The 22,872-nt window shown below is 41.7% G+C and overlaps 1 protein-coding gene across 4 annotated transcripts in view; it reads right to left on the minus strand.

The window, feature by feature from the left end:
* Positions 1-4,076: 4,076 nt before the first annotated feature.
* The window catches only part of DCUN1D4 (defective in cullin neddylation 1 domain containing 4), an 82,764-nt gene continuing 63,968 nt past the window's right edge, over positions 4,077-22,872 (minus strand). For 3 of the 4 annotated variants that reach the window (XM_025290053.2, XM_025290054.2, XM_044945876.1), the window contains 4 exons: positions 21,990-22,098; positions 9,732-9,836; positions 7,550-7,652; positions 4,077-7,440 (listed from right to left, as the gene is read on the minus strand). In XM_025290053.2, coding sequence (XP_025145838.1) covers positions 7,385-7,440; positions 7,550-7,652; positions 9,732-9,836; positions 21,990-22,098 — 373 coding nt within the window. In that variant the 3' untranslated portion in view covers positions 4,077-7,384. Of the gene's footprint in view, positions 7,441-7,549; positions 7,653-9,731; positions 9,837-11,817; positions 11,905-21,989; positions 22,099-22,872 lie in introns of those variants that run through there. The other variant, XM_044945878.2, reaches the window with a different exon arrangement.

Below are 22,872 nucleotides of genomic sequence, written 5' to 3' on the forward strand. Positions count from 1 at the left end.
AGGGCAAGGAGTCTGGTTATGTAGAAGTGCGCAACAAATGTCAAAGATTATTGTGAATTAAGGAAAAAGCCAGGTATCTCAAATTAAGGAATATAGCACTCTTCTTTGTATGGGAAGATGCAAATGTCTGGGTACACTGAAATCATTCCTTTCATTGCATCACAGCTATCTGGGGCCAGCATCCTGCTTTTGGTTTTTCACATCCTTAGTTCCTCACTCACCATTAACTGTAGAGTATCAGCAGTCAACAGCTGCTGGATTGCAAGCATTGTTCTCCCTTTTTGAGCACTCTTGGGGCTCAGAAATTCACATCTGGAGGCCCAAAATCACCAATGGCTGCAGCATCCTTGTTTACTGATATGGCAGGGAATACTCCATTTCACATCTTGAGAGTATTTCAAATCCAAAAAAGGAGGGAAAAGTGGATTGTTCACTGATCATAGGAACATATAACTGCTAGAACTCATTTTTAAACTCGTCTCTATTGATCAATGACAGTTTTGTATCGGGACCCACATGTGGTACTTTGACTTAAAAGTTTGGTATGTTTGGTCTTTGTCCCAGTTCCTGACACAGAGCTCCTAAAATCCTTGGGATTTCTCTAAGTGAATAGAAATTATGGTGTCTTTTGTTATGTCAATGAGATGCCTTTTAGAAAGCCCCTAATGGGGCTGCTTGCCAGGGGAACCAGCCCTGTGATTAGAGGGTTGGAATTTCCAGTCTAAACCCCTCATCTCCAGAGAAGAGCTGGAGATTGCATTCAATCACCAATAGCCAATGATTTAACCAATCAGGGCTGTTATGAAGCCTCTTTAAAAACTCGAAAGGACAGACTTTAGAGAGCTTTCATGAACACGTGAAGATGTGGGGAGAGTGGTGCACTTAGGAAGCATGGGAGCTCCATGCCCCACGTACCTTGCCCTCTGTCTCTTCCATTAGGCTGTTTCTGAATTACATTCTTTTATAATAAACTGGTAATGGAAGGAAGGGGTTTCCCAGGTGATGCAGTGGTAAAGAATCCACCGGCCAATGCAGGAGACACAGGTTCAATCCCTGGGTCAGAAGATCCCCTAGAGAAGAAAATGTCAACCCACTCCAGTATTCTTGCCTGGGAAAACCCATGGACAGAGAAGCTTGGGGGGGATACAGTCCATGGGGTCCCCAAAGAGTCCAACACAACTTAGTGACTAAACAATGACATTGGAAGCGACTATTTCTCTAAGTTCTATGAATCACTATAGCAAATTAATTGAACCTAATGAAGAGTTGTGGGCGATTTAGCAAATTATAGCCAGTTGGTTAGAAGCACAGGTGACAACCTGGACTTGGAATTGGCATCTGAAGCGGGGTAGGGGTGCAGTCTTGCAGGACTGAGCCCTTAACCTGTGGGATCTAACACTCTCTCTGGGTAGATCATGTCAGAACTGAACTGCTTGGTACTGTTGGAAAACACCCACACACCAGACCATGCCTTTGGAAGCCAGCCCCAAACTTCTGAAATTGGCTAATTAGCAACAAATAGCCTTACTCCAGTGACCTCAATTCCTTGACTGATGCTCAACAAATCCCTAAAATGCCCACTTCTGAAAAACTGGCGAACCCTTTATTCCAGTTTCTCCCAAACTCTTAATAAAATTAGGAGAGGGGCACCAGTAAGTCCATCAGAGAACCCAGCAGCGCACAGAGAGCTTACACGCTTTCATCTTCCTGCAGGCCAACTCTCTCCACACTGTGTGAGCACCCCAGCAAATTCTGGGTAGAGACATCCACCTGAGTTTACACCTCGGCTCCCCCACCTTCCAGCTATGTGACTTAGGACAAGTCACTCAAACGCTCTGAACTTCTGTTTCCTCTACGTATTTCCAGATCAGGATACAGCACATGGTCTGATTTGCCGCCTTCTCTTCCAAAAGGAGCTACATGATGTCATTAAGTCAACAACTGGCCGTCTCGACTGCATCCCCTGAATCCTTACAGCCTGCTGGTAACCAGATCTCAAAACAAAAACCCACACATAAACACTTAACAATGGTGTGCTAAAGTAATGACAATCATCGTGATGCACTAGAAAGATTCTGCCACCTCCACTGATATCTTTGTGTACACTGCTGCACCTCCTTAGGGACAGTTCTTGGATGAGTCCCCATAATGCCCAACTCTTCAAAAGGAACACTCAGCTCCAACTGAGTCAGTATCTTTCTGGCCTACCATGTATAATTGATAAGGTGCCACTTAAACCCAATCACCATAAGACTTTCCATCCAGAGATCCTCCCTAATTCTTCAGTCTGTTGATTTTCTATTTATTCCAGTCCCCTCTCTGCACACTTATAAAATTTGATTCTTATGTTCTCAATTTCACATAGGAATTCTGCCTCAACATACAATTCAAGTTAATAAAGACAATGATTAAACTGAGAATCTGAAAATCAACCTTGATGGGGGAATAATAAGGTTTGGAAGGATTTATGAGCACTTTAAGACATGCAGAATAGGTTATTCAAAGGCATCTATTCTTTTATGGAGCAATTCTGGGAACTTATGCAATGAAGTAATAGCTGCTGTCATACCCAACTCTTTGCGACCCCTCGAACTGTAGCCCACCAGGCTCCTCTATCAATGGAATTCTCCAGGCAAGAATACGGGAGTGGACTGCCATTCCCTTTTCCATCGGATCTTCCCGATCCAGGGATCAAACCCGGGTCTCCTGCATTGCAGGCAGATTCTTTACCGTTTTGAGCTCTAGGGAATTCCTCTGTGATAGGATAACCCTTGTCCAAATCCTACTCTCGAGGTAGGATATGTAGGAGCCAACAAGTAATGAAGCCAAAATAAATAATAGGCCATCAAGAGGAAAAAAAACACAGTGACTTTCAATATACTATTAGAAGTTAGACCAAAACTCTTTGGCGAGTTAGTTCACTGGTAACAAGTACAGCTGCAGCTCTCTTTAATCATCATACATTTATCCTAAGACTTCTACTCGTTTGAATTTCAGATATTCAGATTAGGCAATTCTGAGATGTCTCTGCTGGAAAGTGTCAGAGGGAAAACCAAACCTCTTCAGCATGCTTTCTCAAGGCCAGAGTTCTTCATAATCCACTCTCCAGGGAAGGACTGCAAAAGAATTTCCTTCAGAGGACTGAATACATTTCTTTGGGAGAAGAGATTTACATTTTAAATGATGTTTTAAAATTTTTTCCATTTAATTACTACAGCCAATTTTTGTTTTTCAGTTTCCAATTATTTTTCTCAGCACAGGCTACTTACCATAATTTCTCAGCAAGTACACTTCTATACATGGGATGATTTTATTTTTTGTTAAGGCAACTGAAGATAAATGTTAGGAACCAATTCGAGGGGGGGTGGAACCCAAAGTATTTTCTGTTGAATGTGCCAGAAGTGGTGAACATGCCTTATTTTGGAATACCTCCTGCACCACAAGCTTAGCTTAGGTACACCGGGCCAGAAAGTTTGATGTATTGTTTGCTCACATGATAGGTTTCTTTTTTCTTTCCTTTCTAGCTATAACAAAGTTCCAAGGGCAATTCTTTCTAAAGAAATCACAAAAGCTTTTCTCTAAGCTTCTGCCTAAAAGTTATTCTTCCCACCAGAATTTAGGAAGAACATTCAAATGAGTCATTTCAGTATGATGTAACCAAGTCACAGCATCATGGGAACTAGGTCCTGCCTTCCTATAGGTTCAAACAAATGAAGAAAGTTCAGAAGGAGCAGTTTGCCACCTCACTTCTGTAGCCTTGGGGCTGACTCGATGATCCATGAAATACTTTAAAACTACCTTGTGTGCTGTGCTTAGTTGCTCAGTCATGTCTGACTCTTTGCGACCCCATGGGCTACAGCCCGCCAGGCTCCTCTGTCATGGGTATTCTCCAGGCAAGAATACTGAAGCGGGTTGCCATGCCCTCCTCCAGGGGATCTTCCCAACCCAGGTAGAGAACCCAGGTCTCCCGCACTGCAGGCAGATTTTTTACCATCTGAGCCACCCAGGGAAGTCTAAAACTACCTTAAGGGGTTTTTTAAGAGAAAGCCATGAAAAGAGAAAAATAAACAAATCAGTTCTGAAACCAAACACAAATAACTTTTTTATTTATGGGGTATCGTTTTACATCAAGTACATTAAAACCTAAAACCAGTTTGCTGTACTCAAGTTAGGTGGCATAACAGTATTTCAGTTAAGCTGGGAGTCACAGGACTTGCACACGTTTATGAAGGTGATGCAAATACTGACGACACGAAGCATTCACAGTTACAGGTTAGCTGCAGGTCACTGACAGTAACCCCCAAGAGAAATGACTTCATGAAAAGAAGCAACCCACATTTTGGTCTCATTTACAGACACCCAACAATTTAGTTGGTCAATGGATTCTATACATTTATTATACAACATATGAAAGAATAAAAGATAAGGCTTACAGAGGTATTTTAGCAGTTGTAAGAGTAAAAACCAAGGGCACAAACTAACTTTTAAAGCTTTCTGTATAAACTTCAAAAGCACTGTTAAGATGGAGACTGAGAGGCAACAGAAGTCTGTTGTTAATCCAGATCCTAGAAGTCTGTCTAGTGAGCTTTATAAAAACTTTGTTCAGAGGTCATGCTTCAAATAAGCTGCACGTAACATTATAGAGGGTGATTATGGCAAATCAAATAATGCAATTTCCGACCTACCGCAACAGTACACATCTAAAAGTTGGATTCCGTTATCACAGAGTATTGCAACGTGGAGGCCAAAACACGACGGAAAGAAAGAAAGGGTGGAGATGTAGGTGATAAAGAACAACCAGAAAAAGGCACCCTCATTTACTTATCATTTGCCCATAAATAAGTGCTTGGTGACTGCTCAACTTATGTAACTTAGGGAGATTTTTATGAAAAAATATCTTATTACTTCTGGCTCTTCTTCCCCTTAAAAATAACTGCATAAAATCACAGAAACCAAGGGCAAGCATGCTGCAGTCACAAAGATTTATTTTTCAAGGGAATTCAGAGATTATTTGGCCTTTTCTAAATAGGCAAGATCACCCTTTTGGAATATTTACTTCCATGTTACACATCATGAAATAATTTTTGCTTGGCTTTTCCAAAACCCCTGTCATCAAAATGTTCACTGTGTGTTAAAATGTAACATTTTCCCTGTAGCCACCCTCTTATTTTGGGATTAACTGTGCTTACTGTTAAAAAATTTTCCAGTTTCTTACAGTACCTTTGAAAATAATTTCATTGATGATTTCTTTTTGCTTTAAACAAAACTAGAGTTGATCGAATTTAAGAACTGCTGCCTTTAAAGTGTGATTTGTTAACTTCATGGGATCCTTTTGAAAATGAATCAAGTTCTCCACAGATTGGAACCTGCCTATAGCCAGTCACCAATGGAGTTAACAGGCACCCGTTGGAACGGAAGCCCTTTCAACACGCTGGTCTCAGAAGCTGTGCTTGCTGTCAACGTCTTCTGTTCTTTTCAGGGATGAATTTGTGCAAACTGGTGTGAATGTGTAAAGTAGAAGGGGAGTCTACAGCTTCTAAACAAGGAATGATTAAGTATGCTTAATCACTACAGAGTTTTTCAAACTTCTGGTTTATTTCACAGCAAACCAAACCTTTCTATTTGGTAGAAAAAGGAAGTGAGTTTCATTCTACCAGATCATGATTTTGTATATGCACACACACTGTATATACATACAAAATTCCTGTCTTTGGTGGTTCAGTTAGGGAAAAACAAAATATGAAAATCTGAACACTGTTTGCAAAGAGACTGTGAAATCGTGGTCAAACAGCAGCACTGTCTGTGTGCTTTACTCATAATGCCGTTTAAAGGTTCACATTTGACCCAAAAGGTTTTGGGGCCAGGTTTTGAAATAATCTGAACCTCTTCCAACTGTCACATGTTCAGTCATGGATTTTGCTCACAACTATGCATTTTCTTGCTCAAATGCACCAGTAGCTTTCACTTGGTTGAAAGTCATTAGACTGTCTAATGACAGTCTAAGTCATTAGACTATTGTGTTCTCACAAACTTTAGGGACTAAATTAAGTCATTCAATAGCACCAGAGAGTTGAGGGAGAAGCATGTTTTTTGTACATTTCCTTGAGAAGGGCTAAGACAAGAAAAGAAAGGAAAAAAAAAAAACATAAAATACAAACCTAAAAATACCATCCCATTTACTCCTGTTTCTTCACCCACATAAATAATGGCTATCACCTCTCTGTACATATTACTCAGGTAATGACGAGCGGCCCCTCCAGGAAAGGTCCTACCGTGTAATAGAGTTTTTAGCTCAATGCTGGTGGTGTCGTGTCCACTGCCTGCAATGGACATTCTGCCAGGAAAAGCCTAGCATGAAAGAAACAAAAAAAGGAAAACAAAACAAAACACCTCTCACTTACAGTATAGTTCTTCCCCCCACCCGCCCCCGCCAAACTAGAAAATCAGACACCATGAAAGCTTAACTAAAAATTCAAGCCACAACTAAAAGTGCTCTGCAGTTATAAATTGCCAGCAAACCATTAGGTTTTCATGGAGGCGGCAAAATAAATTTTAATTAGAATGGCATAGAAAGCATCAGCAGACCAAACACTGACTAGAAGAATGCAAAAGGAAAAAAAAAAGCACTAAAAAAGTGTACAAGGGTTTAAAACCAATGGGAAAAAAAGGTGCAATTGTAATTTGTTCATCTGTACCTATATTCAAACTATGACAGCTTTAACATTAGAAAATCAAAACCTATATACTGCACAGTGGAAATGATTTGTGGCATGGTATGGGTCTACATGTTCAATTATTCTAACTTTCATCATTTCAAAATGCTAATATTTAAGTAAACCAAATTAGATTTGGCATAACGCCTCTGAAAAGTTACGACTCCCACCTCCTTCCAAAGTTGGCCTCTTAAATAATAAGGTTAATTCTGGCAACATTTGCATATGATAACAGCTGTTCTGTCTTATACTCTGAAATGCTACATTTTGAGACCAAAGAAAAGTGTAATTGGGTCATTTGAAAAAAGGGACTAGAAATATGCCACAAAAATTATTTTACAATACATTTTTGCAGAAATAATCTCTAGGTGAAGCTTTGTCTTTTTATACACATATACAAAATTTAAACAGCAATATACACATAATCACAGTGAGGACGTTGGCAAATTCACCAATCTGTAGTGTAAATACAAACTGCAAAGCAGCCTTCCAAGAGAACAATGCTACACAGCAAGCAGGGCTGGCCCATTCAATAGCAAACACCAACACGTCCCTGCCAAAGGGAGACAGTGCAAGAAAAGCAGCATGCGCTTGGATACAAACAGCAATTTATGGCTAATGGTTGACATAACTGTGGTAACAGTGACTCTCTCGCTGCTATGCATAAAGTCCTAGGACATCTGTTTGTCTTTATACCACTCCACAAACTCGTCCAACAAAACTGGCCCTGGAGAGAGAGAGAAGAGAGGGAGGGAACAACACAGCTATGAGACTTCTCAGAGGCTGAGGAGCAAATGTGCGGGGGGCGGGGGAAACGACACCCGCCCAGTACTTACATGCTCCGTCTTCATCGTAGTTGCTGAGGTCAAGGTTAATTGTTCTGCTAAACTCTAGCACATTGCACCATTGGTCTTTATTAATAACTTTATATTTTGATTGCTGGTGGAGGAAAAATAATATGAATTACTGACACAACAAATCAGACAGTTTGAACTGCCGTGACAATCAACTTGATAAAAGCTCACGAAGGTTAACACTTTCCATTTGAGGTGTGCTAGGCACCATTCTAGGAGAAGGGTGAGAGATAGTGAGAGGGGAACTTTGGATGACAATTTTCATGACAAAAATATTATGGGGGCTCAACATAAAACAACAAATGCATCAAAGAAACACAACTTTACATCCCTAGGAGTGAAATTTCTAGATGGCAAAAGCCTTTTATGTAAAAGAGGGATAATATCCATTTCACAGAGATGTGGTAAGGATTAAGGCAGATAATTTCTATAATTTATAAAAAGCACTTTATTGAGTGTGTGGCACACAGTAAGTGCTAAATAAAGAGTTGCTCCCATTAACAGGCCCTGACATGAACATCATGCTTCCTGGCAAGCTGTCAGCTAACACACAGGCCGCCGTGGGTTTACTCAACGAGACCTTGCTAAGTGCTGCAAGCACTCTCAGGACTCGGTGGTCCAGCCACTGAAGAGTTACTGTTCTGATAATTAAAAACTTGAGTCTGATCATAAAAGGACTAAGAACAGCCATGAAATCGTTTTTCTCTTCCTCCCAGACAGGAAAAAGGCCACATGCATATTTCAAAATACAATATCCCTGTATAAAAATCTAAAAATAAAACCCAGTCTGATAATTCTTAAATCTTTGCCACTAAAATCGGGAACACTGGAAAACAAAGCAAGTACATAAAAAGCAAAGAGAGTTGAGCCAATGGTTTGGAGGATGTAAACACAAGAAAAGCTCAAATGAAAGGATTACTGGGTCCTTTTAAAAGAAAAATGCAAACTGGTGTGAGAGAGAGAACAAAGCACAGACTATAAGTGTAACTTTCTAAGCAACTAAAAGCAAAACCCAGTCACTGAAACAGTTGATGGTGCTCCTGGAACTGTGTGAAGTCAAATCTGCTGTAGTCTTTCAGCTACAGAAGGACCTTCACACTCAGCCTTAAATTCTTCCCAGTCTCCTGAGATCAGGAGCCCACTGCTATTCACTTTCCAAATAAAGCTAACATTTCTGAAGGTTGTCAGAGAAACTGGAAGAGATCACTGGTAAATACGGGCTGTCATGTAAACAAGTGCTTCTTATATTAAAAACTTGTTTTCATGCCTTTCTTCAGGAATCCCAGTTAGTAATGTTAAAAGCAAATTTTAATAACAGTTCTCAAAGAAGCCTGTCAGAAGTTTTTCTGGACCATTACACCAACAAGTTGTAAGGAAGATTATTCCAAGAGTGAGGCTGGAGTCAGCGTAAAGTCCAGGAATTTCTCCAAGATCCAACACCCTTATCCTTTCAAGGAAAAAGCAATTTTTAAAGGGGTTTGGGGACTGGAGGGCAAGAAGGAGGCTATATATGACAACCCAAGTAACTCCGACTTTCACCTCAGGTTCTTCCAGGTCTTGACAGTATTACTACATTGGCATCAGAGCCAGTTCCTAATAACCAGCAGCTCCGAATTTCTCTCATTAATACTTAGAGTCAACAAACGATAACAATGGAGGGAAGTGCTGGGTTATTTCAAACACAAACGTGAAGAAAATTTAAACTGCAGGAGATACCAAATGAAGGAATTGGCCACTGAGACTGAAGTTTCTTGGAGATAAGAGTAGGTAAGGACATGTTACACAGACTGAATTTAGTGAGAGAGTGGATGGCTGTTCTCCAACCTTCACTTCATAAAAGTGGAACTTCATCTAAAGCCACAAAGTAAGGTAAATCTTGTTTTACTCTTGTTATAAAAAGCAGGAAATCTAAGCACAAACAAAAGGGGGACGAGAGAGGAAAGGCCAGAGCTGCGCTGCCTGGAGCATTTGTAGGGGCCAGGGCCATGCGCACACACGGGGATGCTCGGGACTCGGGAACGTGCTCGGGGCAGCCAGTACGTCGCCACAGTTCCTACAGGCAGAGAAGTACGACAAACAGAAGAGTACAGAAGAGGATCGAGTAAAGTTTACTTGGTAGTTCTAAGCAAGCAAACATACATTCCACAAAATAACAATTTAGTACCTCTAAGAACTGGTGAAAAACTGGAAAAAGGGGCCAGATTTTTCCTAGTAACAGTCCCAACATGCACTTGGCAGTGTTTATGTCCAGGCTTCGCTGGTCCTTTTCCTGTTTAACAAACAAAAACAAGGATGAGCCAGGTGCCCCCAAACAACCCAAATCCTATTTCACTTCAGTGAGGAATTAGTAAACAGCTCCTGTATCATACACCATAAAACCCTGAATCAAGACTAAGGTAGGGGGAGGGGAGGTGGTCAGACATAACGGAAGGGTTAAACAGTTTTGTACTATAGAGTTTTACTGTGAGAACGAGTCATATCAACTGAATGATCACCCTAATCTATGATTATTTCATGGGATATGATTGTTATCTGTGATTATTTCTTGGGATAAATAAAAATCCATAACTCAATCACTAGCTGTTTGACATTTATGATTATTTCCGACATCATAATTACTGATCCCCAAAACCTATAACTTAACTAAATAGAGTTTAAAGGTTTCAAATTTCATGCTTAGGAATCAGGTTTCCTTGAAAAAAAATCTTTCTTCCACCAATTTTATTTCACTGGTAAATGTTTTTTTTGCACCTAAAAATGATGGAGTTCAGTGGAGCTCCTAATGAACATTGGGGTTCTGGAGAACCTTCCATCCCCCACCCTGGGGGAAAGCAGTATGTCTACCTGTCTACCTGCCACAGTGCTTCTTACCTTAGATTTGATGCGCGCGACATCTCCTAGCAGAACACCCCTAACTAACAGCCAGGTGAAAGATGACATTGCATGAGGAATCCAGAAAAGACATATACATAAGCCTGGGCAGATTATGGGCAGATTAAGCTCCTTCTACTTATATTTACAATTAAGAATGTTAATTTCTCACTGATCTTTCTTACAAGATTCCATTTGAGAACTAAAAAGTGGGCAGTTTCTATGTAAAAGGACAGAGGACCTGGGACCTTGAGTGGTAACCTTAGACATCAAATGCTAGCTAGCCTTGTCATGGTATCTTAGTTTCAAAGAAAGTTTGCAAAAGTATCTTTCTACAAAGGGAGAAAGTGCCTGGCTGTTTCATGTGGAGTGGAATCTAAATGTTCACCAGATTAAGGGAGGATGCATGACCCCATGCCGGCCACATATGCAGCCACACATACCTCCTGATAAAGCTGTTACCTCAAGGATTCTAACAGTGAAGTGCTCTTGAGTACAAGGAGAATTTCTGGCCCTGACACTGATTTTAAAGTAAAGGACTTAAACAATACAGCAAACGTAAGCGCCTCACTCAATAGCCAACAATGGAGATGTGCGACGGGTCTGCCTTTCGGCCCCAGTTGTGCGGCATGACGGCCATGCAACCACAGGCCGGGTCAGATGGCTCTCAGTCACCCGGCCCTGTCCTGGCCACACAGCTTAAGTCTGAGGAGGGCTACACAGTTCAGGGCAAGCAGGGGCCTGCCCTCCACGGCCTGTCCTGCCCTCCCCTGGCCACGTACATCGCCCTGCTCAGGGGTGCAGGGCTCACTCCGAGGAGAGGACGACAGTGGGAAGGGCACCCTCGTGGGGGCCCCCCTTCTGCCCCCGAGCCTCGTGGGGTGTTGCACTGCATGGCTCGTGCTTCTGCAATGCACTGTGCAAGGCAACAGAAGACTTCCTCTTGTCCTGTCACGTGGGTGCAGCAGCAGCAGCATACCCCGCTATGGAGCACCCTCCACAGTCCCATGGAAGAAAACCAGGGACCTGCTGAAAACACATGCGGCACCACAGGACCGGGCCCCAGTTGAACAACAGCTCAGGCAATGCTGGGCTGAGGGCATGGACGCTCTGGAAATGCTCTCCCTCTGAGGAGCCTGTAGTCATTCACTAGACCTAAAGTCGCCAGTCTGGCCCTGATACACACTGTGCCTTCTTCCAACACCATCCACGTCCCCATCACAATGGACATACACTAAGGTGACAGAAAAGAAGATACAGAGGACCTGGACAGACTCTTGGAAACAGTGCAACCATCTGACAAACTGGTGATCATGAAGGATTTCAACGCATGTGTTTGGCAGCGATGCCAAAACATGGAGGGAAGGCATCAGACTCACAGGGCCGGAAAGCTGAACAGCACTCACTCACTCCTGCTCTGCCAGGGTGCCAGCCAGCAGCTCGCAATCACTAACACCATCTTCTGCCTAGCAAACAAGAGAGAGATATTATGGAGGCACTCGTGATCTGAACAGTGGCATCTCGCTGATCACCAATGTTGCCTGTGGGGGGATGTGAGGCTACGTGCAAATGGCCATGACTGCAAACACTGCGGATTCCTGGGGACAGCACAACTGAGAGATCCCAGAGCAAACATCTACGAAACAGCAAAATGGAGACACGCCCAGGGGTTCTGACAGTGATCCTAATGGCGTTCTCAAAGGTGTTCCCAACTAAGTGAACTGAATCTCCCAGGATGCTATGAAGCAGCCATCAACACTGAGTGTTGTTGTTGTTTTTTAAATCACCTTAACAAATCCAAGGAATACAGCTAAAAACATCTAGAAGCCCTTCGAAGGAAATTCAAATAGTTCGCTGTCAACACTGACCCTGTGACTCTGCTCGTGGAGCATCAGGGTGCGAGAGGCAGACTTCAGCATCTCAAGGTCAGAATCTAAGCAGCGAGTACCTTGAGACAGACTGTCCAGAGTCAACCAGCACCCCAAAGGCCACTCAAGGCTAAGGGGAAAGCAGAAGACCTGCTCTCCCTGTCCACCTCTCGACCCACAATGCGCAGGTATGGATTTCACGGCTTTCATTTTTCTAAGACAACAAAACAAACAACTTTCATTGTATCTATCAAATACTAATAGGAACCAAGCAGGCTCCACACACACACACCAAAGATCTATTAACCCCCTACAATACACAACTAGATTCTGCTTTGTGGTCTTCCTTAAACACATATTTTTAAAAGCAGTTACAGATGTTATTTACAGCTGTAAAACCAAAGGATCCTACTCTGAATATTCTAAAAAGCTATGTTTCGTTTATGGAACAAGAATGCACTCCTCAAGCTAAAGACTATTAACCACTAATGTAGTGAATAATGAAGTTATATCAAGTTCTGATTTGATATTCAACTTTGAAAACAAATAGTGCTTTTGTTTATGTAAGACTGTTCAAATACAGGTCTTCCTGTAAGATGTGAAAGTTAAGCTTTTTTTTTTCTTAAATGGCACAAGTGACACAAACTAAAACAAAATAATTAATCAACTGTAAATATGTAAATATAAATATTACAAAAATTATTCTCCAAACATCTAGGTATTCAGATACGCTATGTCACAGACCTCTGTCAGATGACCAATTTCCAATTTTCCCAAAGTTTTAATAGCTTAAAGACTTGTACTTGAAAAAGGGGAATGCTGAATTACTAAAATCTTTAACATTAAAAAAGACATCCATAAGATTTCAAGAGAGGCTAGAATACATAAGAAACAATATATAAGTGCCCATGATCACAAACATGTTAAATGGTGACAACCAAGAAATTGGTGACAATTTGAGTGAAATCAAAAGACTGTCACTGAAGACCTGTAATACAGGTCACAGAATTTTTATTTGACACCATGGGGATTACAAAATATAAAGAGACAATGCAGTCTTCCTTATCACAGTTCAACAAACATAAGGCAAAAACAGAGTGCTAAAGAACTTGAATCAATGTGGTTGTTTACAAAGCTGAAAACACAGCAAATCAGTTTTCTGAATGGGAGTTTTTTTTTTTTTAATTACACATTAGAAACAAGCAAAAAGGTCTTAAAACTCATGAGTGCCCTCTCACTGGGAAAAGTGAAACTAAAACAAGATGGTTAGAGAATTTACCCAGCATAGTTCTCAAATAACAATGTTTGCAAGGCAATTACTTAATTAAGCTCAACTATTGATACTTCCTTTAAAACACAAAAACAAAAAAGATCTTTCAACTGGCACAGCCTTTTCCACAGTCATTTTATTTGGTATAGATTCTATTACTGTACTCTTGGAAGATAAGATATTATTTGAAACCTGAGGTTTGTGTGTGTTAATCGCTTAGTCGTGCCCAACTCTTTGTGACCCCATGGACTGTAGTCTGCCAGGGTCCTCTGTCCATGGGATTCTCCAGGCAAGAATACTGGAGTGGGTTGCCATTTCTTTCTCCAGGGGATCTTCCCAACCTAGGGATTGAACCCATGTCTCCTGTGTTGCAGGCAGATTCTTTACTGTCTGAGCCACTAGGGGGTTAGCACCTAAGTAATGTCAATGAAGAAAAATTCAACCACTATTTCTAATTTTATGGCTAACTAGTTATTATTGAGAACTGAACCAGCAACTGTTTTAAGTGCCTTATACTCAATACTCAAGTAATGCGAGAGGCTATTATTATATGCCTATTACGAGAGCCATTATTATAATCCCCAATTTATAAATAAGGAAACTGAGGCACAAGAGTTAAATGACTGTCGATAAGAGCTGGGTCTGAACCAGGAGTCTGATTCCAAACCTGAGCATTTCATCGTGTACCCATTTGCCGCCTTCTCAGCTCTTCAGGGTTCAATTCACTTTACAAACAACTGCTGAGCAAGTTCAGGCAATAACCAAAGGGTAACCTTAAAGGTAAAGCCAACAAGATGTTCACAGTAACGAACCTGGGATTAAATGACCATATATTCTTCTACTTTTATCCTCTCCCATGCCCACCTTCTGTTTTCCTTATAATTTACAATAAAAGTATAAGAAGTAGTAAGGAGTGTGTGTCCGTGTATGTCTGGTGCGTTGTGGGTTGTGTGGAGAGGGAAATCAGACAAACACATTGGTTAAGAAATAAGAACTGACTCAAGTTAGAAGAGGAAATGAATCAAATGGTCACAGCAAATCTCAGGTTAAAGTTGGACAGAGTTCTCTGGTAACAGGGTGTTGAACACAAGACCCAACAAAATCTTCCTCAGCAAATCCTATGAGTAACATCCACAACCATTCCACTAAATGGAAGTGACTTAGACATTAGCTCTAACATGTGACCTCCTAGCACCTTCCTGCTACTGCTGCTGCTAAGTCGCTTCAGTCGTATCTGACTCTGTGCGGCCCCATAGACGGCAGCCCACCAGGCTTCGCCATTCCTGGGATTCTCCAGGCAAGAACACTGGAGTGGCTTGCCATTTCCTTCTCCAATGCATGACAGTGAAAAGTGAAAGTGAAGTCGTTCAGTTGTGTCTGACTCTCAGCGACCCCATGGACTGCAGCCTACCAGGCTCCTCTGTCCATGGGATTTTCCAGGCAAGAGTACTGGAGTGGGTTGCCATTGCCTTCTCCAGCACCTTCCTGAAACACCTCAAAAACTAAATAAAAGCACAGGCAGTTGGAAAAGCTGGGTGCATCACAGGACAGGCTGTGAGGACTAATTTCTAACAACAGATTAACCATCGCAGGATCACCTCTCAAGAAGGTGGGATTCCCACTAGTACCTTCTGCCTCCACAAAACCCTGAGATACAACTCCTTAAAGCTTCACTGCAAGGGCTGAAAAGCCAGGACTCGCCCCTAAAGAAATCTCCCATCCTTCTCTTGCTCACTGCCCTTCTTCTCTCTCACCCCCCAAAAGCCCCCTTCTACCCATCCAGAAGCCCCTCTGCCTCAGTCACTCAGAAGGGCTCCACTCAGCTCCCATCTCCCCACCGAGCCTAGAAACTTCCGTCAGTCCTCCCTGTCATTCTCGCCTTCCTGCGCCTAGGCTGTAGGATGCGCTGCTGGAAGGCCTCCCACAGTGGGTCATCAATTCATGGTGTCAACTCTCAGCCAGGCTAAGATGCTGTCGTTCTCAGCGCCTCACTCAGCCCAACATTCACCCTTCTCAGAACCCCAAGAGGCAACTCCATCTGTGGCTTTCAGCACAGTACCTTGTCTTTGCCCCAGAGGATACAGAAAAAGCAAATTTAACTGATATATAAGAACCAGCATCACAGCAACCAAAAATATCACTCTATTTAGTCTTTTATCTCATTCTTTGTCCCATCTTATTCTCACTAGGTCCTTTTAAAGGAATCAAGCCAAAAATGACTGTTTTACTTAAAGGAATCCAGACAACATTTGTTTATATAATAAAATTTATATTAGGGGAAAAAACACTAAGCATAAAAACATTCAGGACAAAATTCCACGTGCAGAAGAACTGGCCATTTCAGCCCAAGTCTCTGTCCCCTCCCCTTCCTGGAACAGGACCCCATAGGATGGTGGCAGTTTGAGTCAGGAAGGTGGTGTGGCTCAGGGACAGAGCTCAGGCCCTCATGCTGTCCCCTCCCCTCTGGTCCTCAGTCTCATCATTTGCACAGTGACAAGACTGAACCCAGTGTCCTCCACAGTTTCTTTCAACTCTAAAGTGTCACGATTCTCTGACATCTGTAAGATTATATGTAAGCTCAAGCCAAAGTAAACTTAGGAGAAAAATAATATAACTTTACAATCAAGTGCTATTTTTAATTGGCTACAAGGTTCTAAGGTGAGGAGGAAAACAAGCATACCCTTAGGACTATAATTTTGGTGGCGAGATGTTAAAAATGGGCATTTTATCTTTTCCTGGTATTGTACTATAGTCTCTTCCCAGGTATATTAAAGGGTGAAGTCAAAGTGTAAGTTGCTCAGCTGTGTCTGACTCTTTGTGACCCCATGGACTGTAGCCCACCAGGCTCCTTTGTCCATGGGGATTCTCCAAGCAAGAATACTGGAGTGGGTTGCCATAGCCTCCCCTCCAGGGGATCTTCCCAACCCAAGGATTGTACCAGGGTCTCCTGCATTACAGGCAGATTCTTTATCAACTGAGCCACCAGGGAAGCCCCAAGAATACTGGAGTGGGTTAAAGGGTAATTCAGAAAATTTAACAAATGCTACTGTGTGGCCTTTGAGAAAAAGAAATGAGCCCTGCAGTGACACCAGCAAACTGTGTGGAGGTGGTTTCCAGGCTACAGCGAGAGAAGGGGGAAGCCAAACCCAGCCCGGTGGAACCCCAACTCACTAAACTGGAAAAGACAGTTTGTGGATTTCAAGGAGGCATATAATTTGCGGGGCAAAATACCAGCGAGGTAGAACTGCACAGAGAGACCTGGGGACCCACACTGTCTCCCCAGTTGCTGGCTGAGGACCTGTCTGTGCACATGTGAGAGGAAACCACCTGAGTCGAGGGAGAGAAACACTGCAGAAGAACTTGCAGAAATTCCCGAGCTCACACAGGGCTGGGAACAGTCTGAACTCTCAAAATACACAGGGCCTTGGGTGGAATCCTCAGGAGGGTGTTGTCTTCCTGGTGGGGCTATGTCATCCCTAGACTGAGGCTGCTCTGGACCAGTCCTTTCAAAGGAACAACATGATTCCAAGTAACTTAAATACACACCAGGAAAAAATTTTTAATCCAACATTAAAAGGAATACAACAAACCCAAGCAACCAACAACCTAAAACACAATACTCAGCATCCAATTAAAAAAACAGAAAAAAAAAAAAAAAAGAAAACTGTCAGGAATGCAAAGAAGCAGTAAAATATGACCCATAACAAAGATATAAACTTTAACCACAGAAAGAAATAAAGACATGACAGATATGACAGAACCACAGCACAATGCTGTTAAAACACCTGTCATAAACACATCCGAGAAGTTTAAGATGGTAGAAGAAAATATTATCATGATGAGAGAAATGGATATAAAAAGTCACAAACAGAATTTCTAGAGATGAAAAATACAGCATCTGAAATGAAAATATACCAGCTGGGGTGAGCAGAAGAAAAGATTAGGATTAGAAGACACAGTAATAAATATTACCCAAAGGGAAACAAAAAGAGAAAACAAAACCAGAAAAACCTGAACATAGCATCAGCAGCTTGTGTGACAGCATCAAGCATCTAACACAAGTATAACTGTAGCCCCACAAGGAAGAGAGGGAGAACAGGAGAACTATTTGAAGAAATAACAGCTGAGAAATTTCCCAGTTTAATACAAACTGTTTAAGTCCAAAGGCCTAAAAACTCAACAAATCCTAATCAGAGTAAACATAAGGAAATTATGTTGAGGCACACCATAGTCAACTTGCTGAAAATCAGTGAAAAGAGAATAAAAGCAACCAGAGAGAACAAAACAAGACACTATGTTCAAAGGAATTATGAATGACATCAGACTTACCATCAGAAACTCCACAAGACAGAAGACAATGAGAGCTAGCATGAAAGCACTAAAAGAAAAAACGGTCAATCTAGAAATCTTTATCTAGATAAGTACCTTCTAAATTGAAGGCAAAATAAAAGCTTAGAAACTCATCACCAGAAAATCTGTACTACGAGCAATGCTGAAGGAAATTCTTTAGGCAGAAGATAAATGATACCAGATAGAAATCTGGATCCACACAAAGAGAAGGAAGCACAGACAAGTGGTATATATCTGGGTAAATATAAAACACATTTTTGGGACTTCCCTGGTGGTCCAGTGGCTAAGACTCTGTGCTCCCCAATACAAGGGCCCAGGTCCAACCCCGGTCGGGGAACTAGACCCCATATGCTACAGCTAAAAGCCCATATGCCGCAACTAAAGATCCTGCATGCTGCAACTAACACCCAGTGCAGTCCAATACTTTTTTTTAAGTTGCTTTTTTAAAAAAAGACATTTTTGCTTATTTCAAGCAAAAACAATATCAATATATGCTATGAACTGAATGTTTGTGTTCTCCACTTCCAAGTGATGGTAATAAGAGGTGGGGCCCTCACGCCTGTGGAGGAACTCCCCTAAAACGAAGACTGCAGGGAGCTCCCTCATCCCTTCCACCACGTGAGGTTACAGTGGAGACGCATCTACCCGCCAGCAATGAGCTTGGGCTCTGCAGCCTCCTAAACCATGAGAAATAAATTTCTGTTATTTATAAGCTTCTGAGTCTCTGGGACTTTGTTAAGCAGCCTGAAGAGACTAAAACAATATATTGTGAGATGTGTAACACACGTTTAAGTAAAATGTGTGACACAGCAGCCAAAAGTACGGAAGGGCAAGATGAAAGTGTACTGTTATAAAGGCTCTTACATTATACACGAAGTGGTATAATATTATTGGAAGATAGACTGAGAATTTAAAGATGTGTGCTGTAAAGCCTGATTAATCACAAAAAATAACAGAGATACAGATAAGAAGACAATAGTGGAATGGAATGATAACAACGGAGTCTAAAAAAATCCAAAAGAAGTCATGAAAAGAGGAAGAAAGACATAAACATAGATGGGACAACAAGGGAAATGAACAGCAATACAGGAGATGTAAACTTAACCATATCAATAAACACATTAAATGCAAATGGTTTAAGCATCTCAGGACATATACTGGCAGCCCCAACTATGCATATGCTATCTAAAAGAAACCCACTTTAAATATAAAGACACAAATAGGTTTATAAAGGATGAAAAAAGACATATCACATAGACTTTACTTAAAAGCAGAAATGGCTATATTTCTATCAGACAAAGTAGACTTTAGAACAAAGAATATTATCAGAGATAAAGAGAGACATTTCATAATGCTAAAAGGTCAGTTCTTCAAGAGGACATAACAATACTACATTATCTAAATCTAGTCTAAAGCCTCGAAATATGGTGAAATGAAAAAAGACACAAACAACAGAATTACAGTCAGAGTCTAATATTTCTCTCTCAGCAAATAATACAACAGTAGGCAGAAATCAATTAGGATACAGAAGACCTGACCACTACTACCAACCAACTTGACCTAACTGACATTTATACAATATTTTACTGAACAGCAACAGAATAGTCATTCTTTGCAGGCACACATAAAATATTCATCACAGCAGACCCATTTGGTTGCATTTCAGACCATAAATCTAGCCTCCTTACCTGTTAGTGGACTGAGACTACACAGAGCATGTTCTCTGACCATGGCAGAATTAATGATACATTATTTGGAAAAATCCTAGTAGTTAGCAAATAACACAATACACTTCTACATAATCAATGGGTCTAAAACAATCACAAGGGAAACAGGAAAATATTTTGAACTGAATGCAAATGAATATTTAACACCTCAAAACTTGTGGGATACAGCTAAATAAAACATTCAATAACAAATTCATCTTAGGGCATATTTTAGCTGAACTGAATCTATTTGGTAATGATGTGGCTGTTATTCAGCATTACATAATGGGGCTTTACATAATGGGGCTGAACTCACTGATATTTATTGATACTCTCCTTAAAAGGCAAAGATTTTTGCAGGCTGCTCCAGAGATAGGAAGAAAGAAAACACGCAGTCCCTTAAACTGTCAGAAAAAATGCAGGCCTGGACCTAAACTCCCAGGCCAAGCTAGAGGGGACATGAGGGCCATGTAAGTGATGATCCTACGTGATGGTGGAGCCAGGCGGCTTGGTCCTGAAGCTGGTGATGGAGCAAGCAGCAGGGATACAGACAAGGCTCAGACAGCACTTGGCATGGCAAAAGGCAGGGGCAGGCAGCAGGTTCAGCAAACAGCTAGTTCACGGTCAGCAGAGCACAGACATCTTGTGGAAGGGGAAGCCTGGATGGGACTGGACTGCAATGGCCTGGGGGAACCCAGAGATGGGACCTGGAGCCAGAGCCTGAGTGTGGTCCTGGACCTACTGCTGAGCAACCAGGGGCCCCAGTTCACCCCACTCCTTGGTGAAGGAGAACGAAACCATCCCATTCATCACTCAGCTGCTAGAAAAGCAACTGTGACGTCCACATGGTGATTGAAGTGCTATATTCACATGGAGGCCATGGTGCTCATGGCTGAAGGTGGACAAGGGGCCCAAGGCTGCGGGAAGACGGACCAAGCCCTGCTGGTGTGAGTGCCTGGTGAGAAAGGAGAGGGCGTGGACAAGAGGCCACGGGAGCAGTGCAGGCCATGAGCCCGGCCTCAACCCCAAGGATGTAGTAGAAGCTCAAGAGAGAGGCAACGGAAGGAGCCTGTGTGACAGACTGAGAAGGGAACAGACAGCCAGGTTGAGGGAAGACTGAGCCCAGTTCTAAAGCAGTGGATATGTGGGGAAATTTCACTCCCAAACAAGGAAGTCAGAAAATACAGTTGTTCTGGTGATAGGACACTGCTGACTCAGTGAAGAAAAAAATCTTGGGAAGGAAAACATTTAATCCTGGAAACTATGCATCTACTCTAAAAGCATCTGACCAACAACTTCTAGATACAATTATATAAATGCGATTGAGTGAAACACTGAATCTGAGTTTGACCATATCACTTCTAACATCTATACATTTTCATGCATGTCCTAATTTTATTTGAGGCTGCAAAAATTTCACACGTGAGGACACCACACTGAACTTACTGCTGTGCTATAGGTGCACCAGATCTCAACAGCAAATAAATTTTTGGCTAAACTAACAGAGCCAAAGCGAAGAAAAAGTGAAAAGATCCATATGGTGGATCTTTTCCTTACAAAAAAAAAAAAAGAACCGTTACTGAGTTCTCTGCTTAAAAAAAAGAAATCATTAAAAAAAATTATCAGTCAAGAAAGCCTGATCGCCGGAACCCACCAAACACACAAACAGAACAGAAAACTACCATCCTGCAATAGAGCATCATCATTATGTACGGGCCATGGACAGTGAATGAACACAATGCCAAGTGGTGCCTCAGGATTTACTCACTACCTGTGGTGACTAGGCTGAAAAATACAGCTGTATTTCACTCTGGTAGAACCACCATCACAAACTTGGCCTGGTTCACTGTGTGACAAACAAGATGATCATTTTTCAAAATGATGACTAGAAACTACATCTGAATCCTGTCCATTGAAATTAGCTTACATTTGCAATTCAAATGATTTCCAAGTATGATCCAGCACCCCAAGTGAAACTGGCTTCGACCTGACTACCTTATTCCAGGAAACTCAATGGGTGAAGGTTTACTGTTTCGTGAGAAGGAAAAGCTTTTCCAAGCTTACCTAAGAGCTGTTTAGAACAATGTCTATGACATACACCTTTACAATTACTTCTAAGCCAATCACATGAGCTATTAAAGGCCTGTCACTAGAGCTTTGTGTTGACATACTACATTCTTGCCCAGACTCAGCTCGGGTGGAAAGTCTATGTGTAGAAGAGAAATTCTAACTAGCATCCTGGGAGTAGCTTACTCAACTTCCTTGCTGTAGCATGTAAAACAAACCTCAGAAGGCAGTGAAAGGGGTGAGGGGGGAGAGAGAGAGAGAAACATTTGGATAGGATCCAGAGGACTCACCCGTGCAAAGTCAAACGCATATCTGTAAATAAGTTTAAAGTTTGTAGAATCATTTAATAATGATCTTAAGTAATCCAAAGTATTTCTGAGTTTTTCTGTTGTATCACATCTAGAAAAACAGAATAAAGGCAAATTATAACCTGAGTTTTTTCTGACGTGGGGCAGTAATATAAAACACAATCCCAAAAGACAATAAAAACCCTGGAGTTGGAACACGTCCACGATGAGCTTTTTTTCCTATGCTTTTCAAGAAATTTCGAATGTACGGAAAAGCTGAAGGTCCTGTAGATAAGCACCCACGTGCCCATTCCCTGGGTCCACCATGAACACTGTCGTATCTGTGCTCTCACATACAAGCACTTTTTTCTGTGCCTTTTCAAAGTAAGTTGCCCACATAATGCCACTTTACTCCTAAATGCCTCAATGCCATCATCACTCTTAATACCCTAGAAATGTTAACTCTCTTAGCTAACATGTGACTCGCGTGCAGATGTCCCAATTTTCCCGCAGCTCCTGTTTTCCATCAGAGATCCAGTCAAGGCTTATGCACTGCTCTCCGGTGTCTATCTCCTTAGTTTCTAGAAGGCATCCTGCCTTTTTCTGTCTTTCTTGACAATCTCATTTTTGAAGGGACCAGATTAGTTGTTTTGCAGAATCTCAGTTTGTCAGATAATTTCCCTATGATTACACTTAGATTAAGCACTCATGGTAAGAACACTCCACGCTATGAGCTTCTCCTCCCATGAGGACAGTCCATTCCATTACTGGTGATACCAAGATGACTCCTTTGGTGAAGGTAGTACCTGCCCATCTCCACTTAAAGGTACTCTTGGCCCCTCTAAATGGTGTGTAACCTCGAGGATGGTACCTTGAGACTGACAAT

This window comes from Bubalus bubalis, chromosome 7 (assembly GCF_019923935.1).
Source record: "Bubalus bubalis isolate 160015118507 breed Murrah chromosome 7, NDDB_SH_1, whole genome shotgun sequence".
Classification (NCBI taxonomy): Eukaryota; Metazoa; Chordata; class Mammalia; order Artiodactyla; family Bovidae; genus Bubalus; species Bubalus bubalis.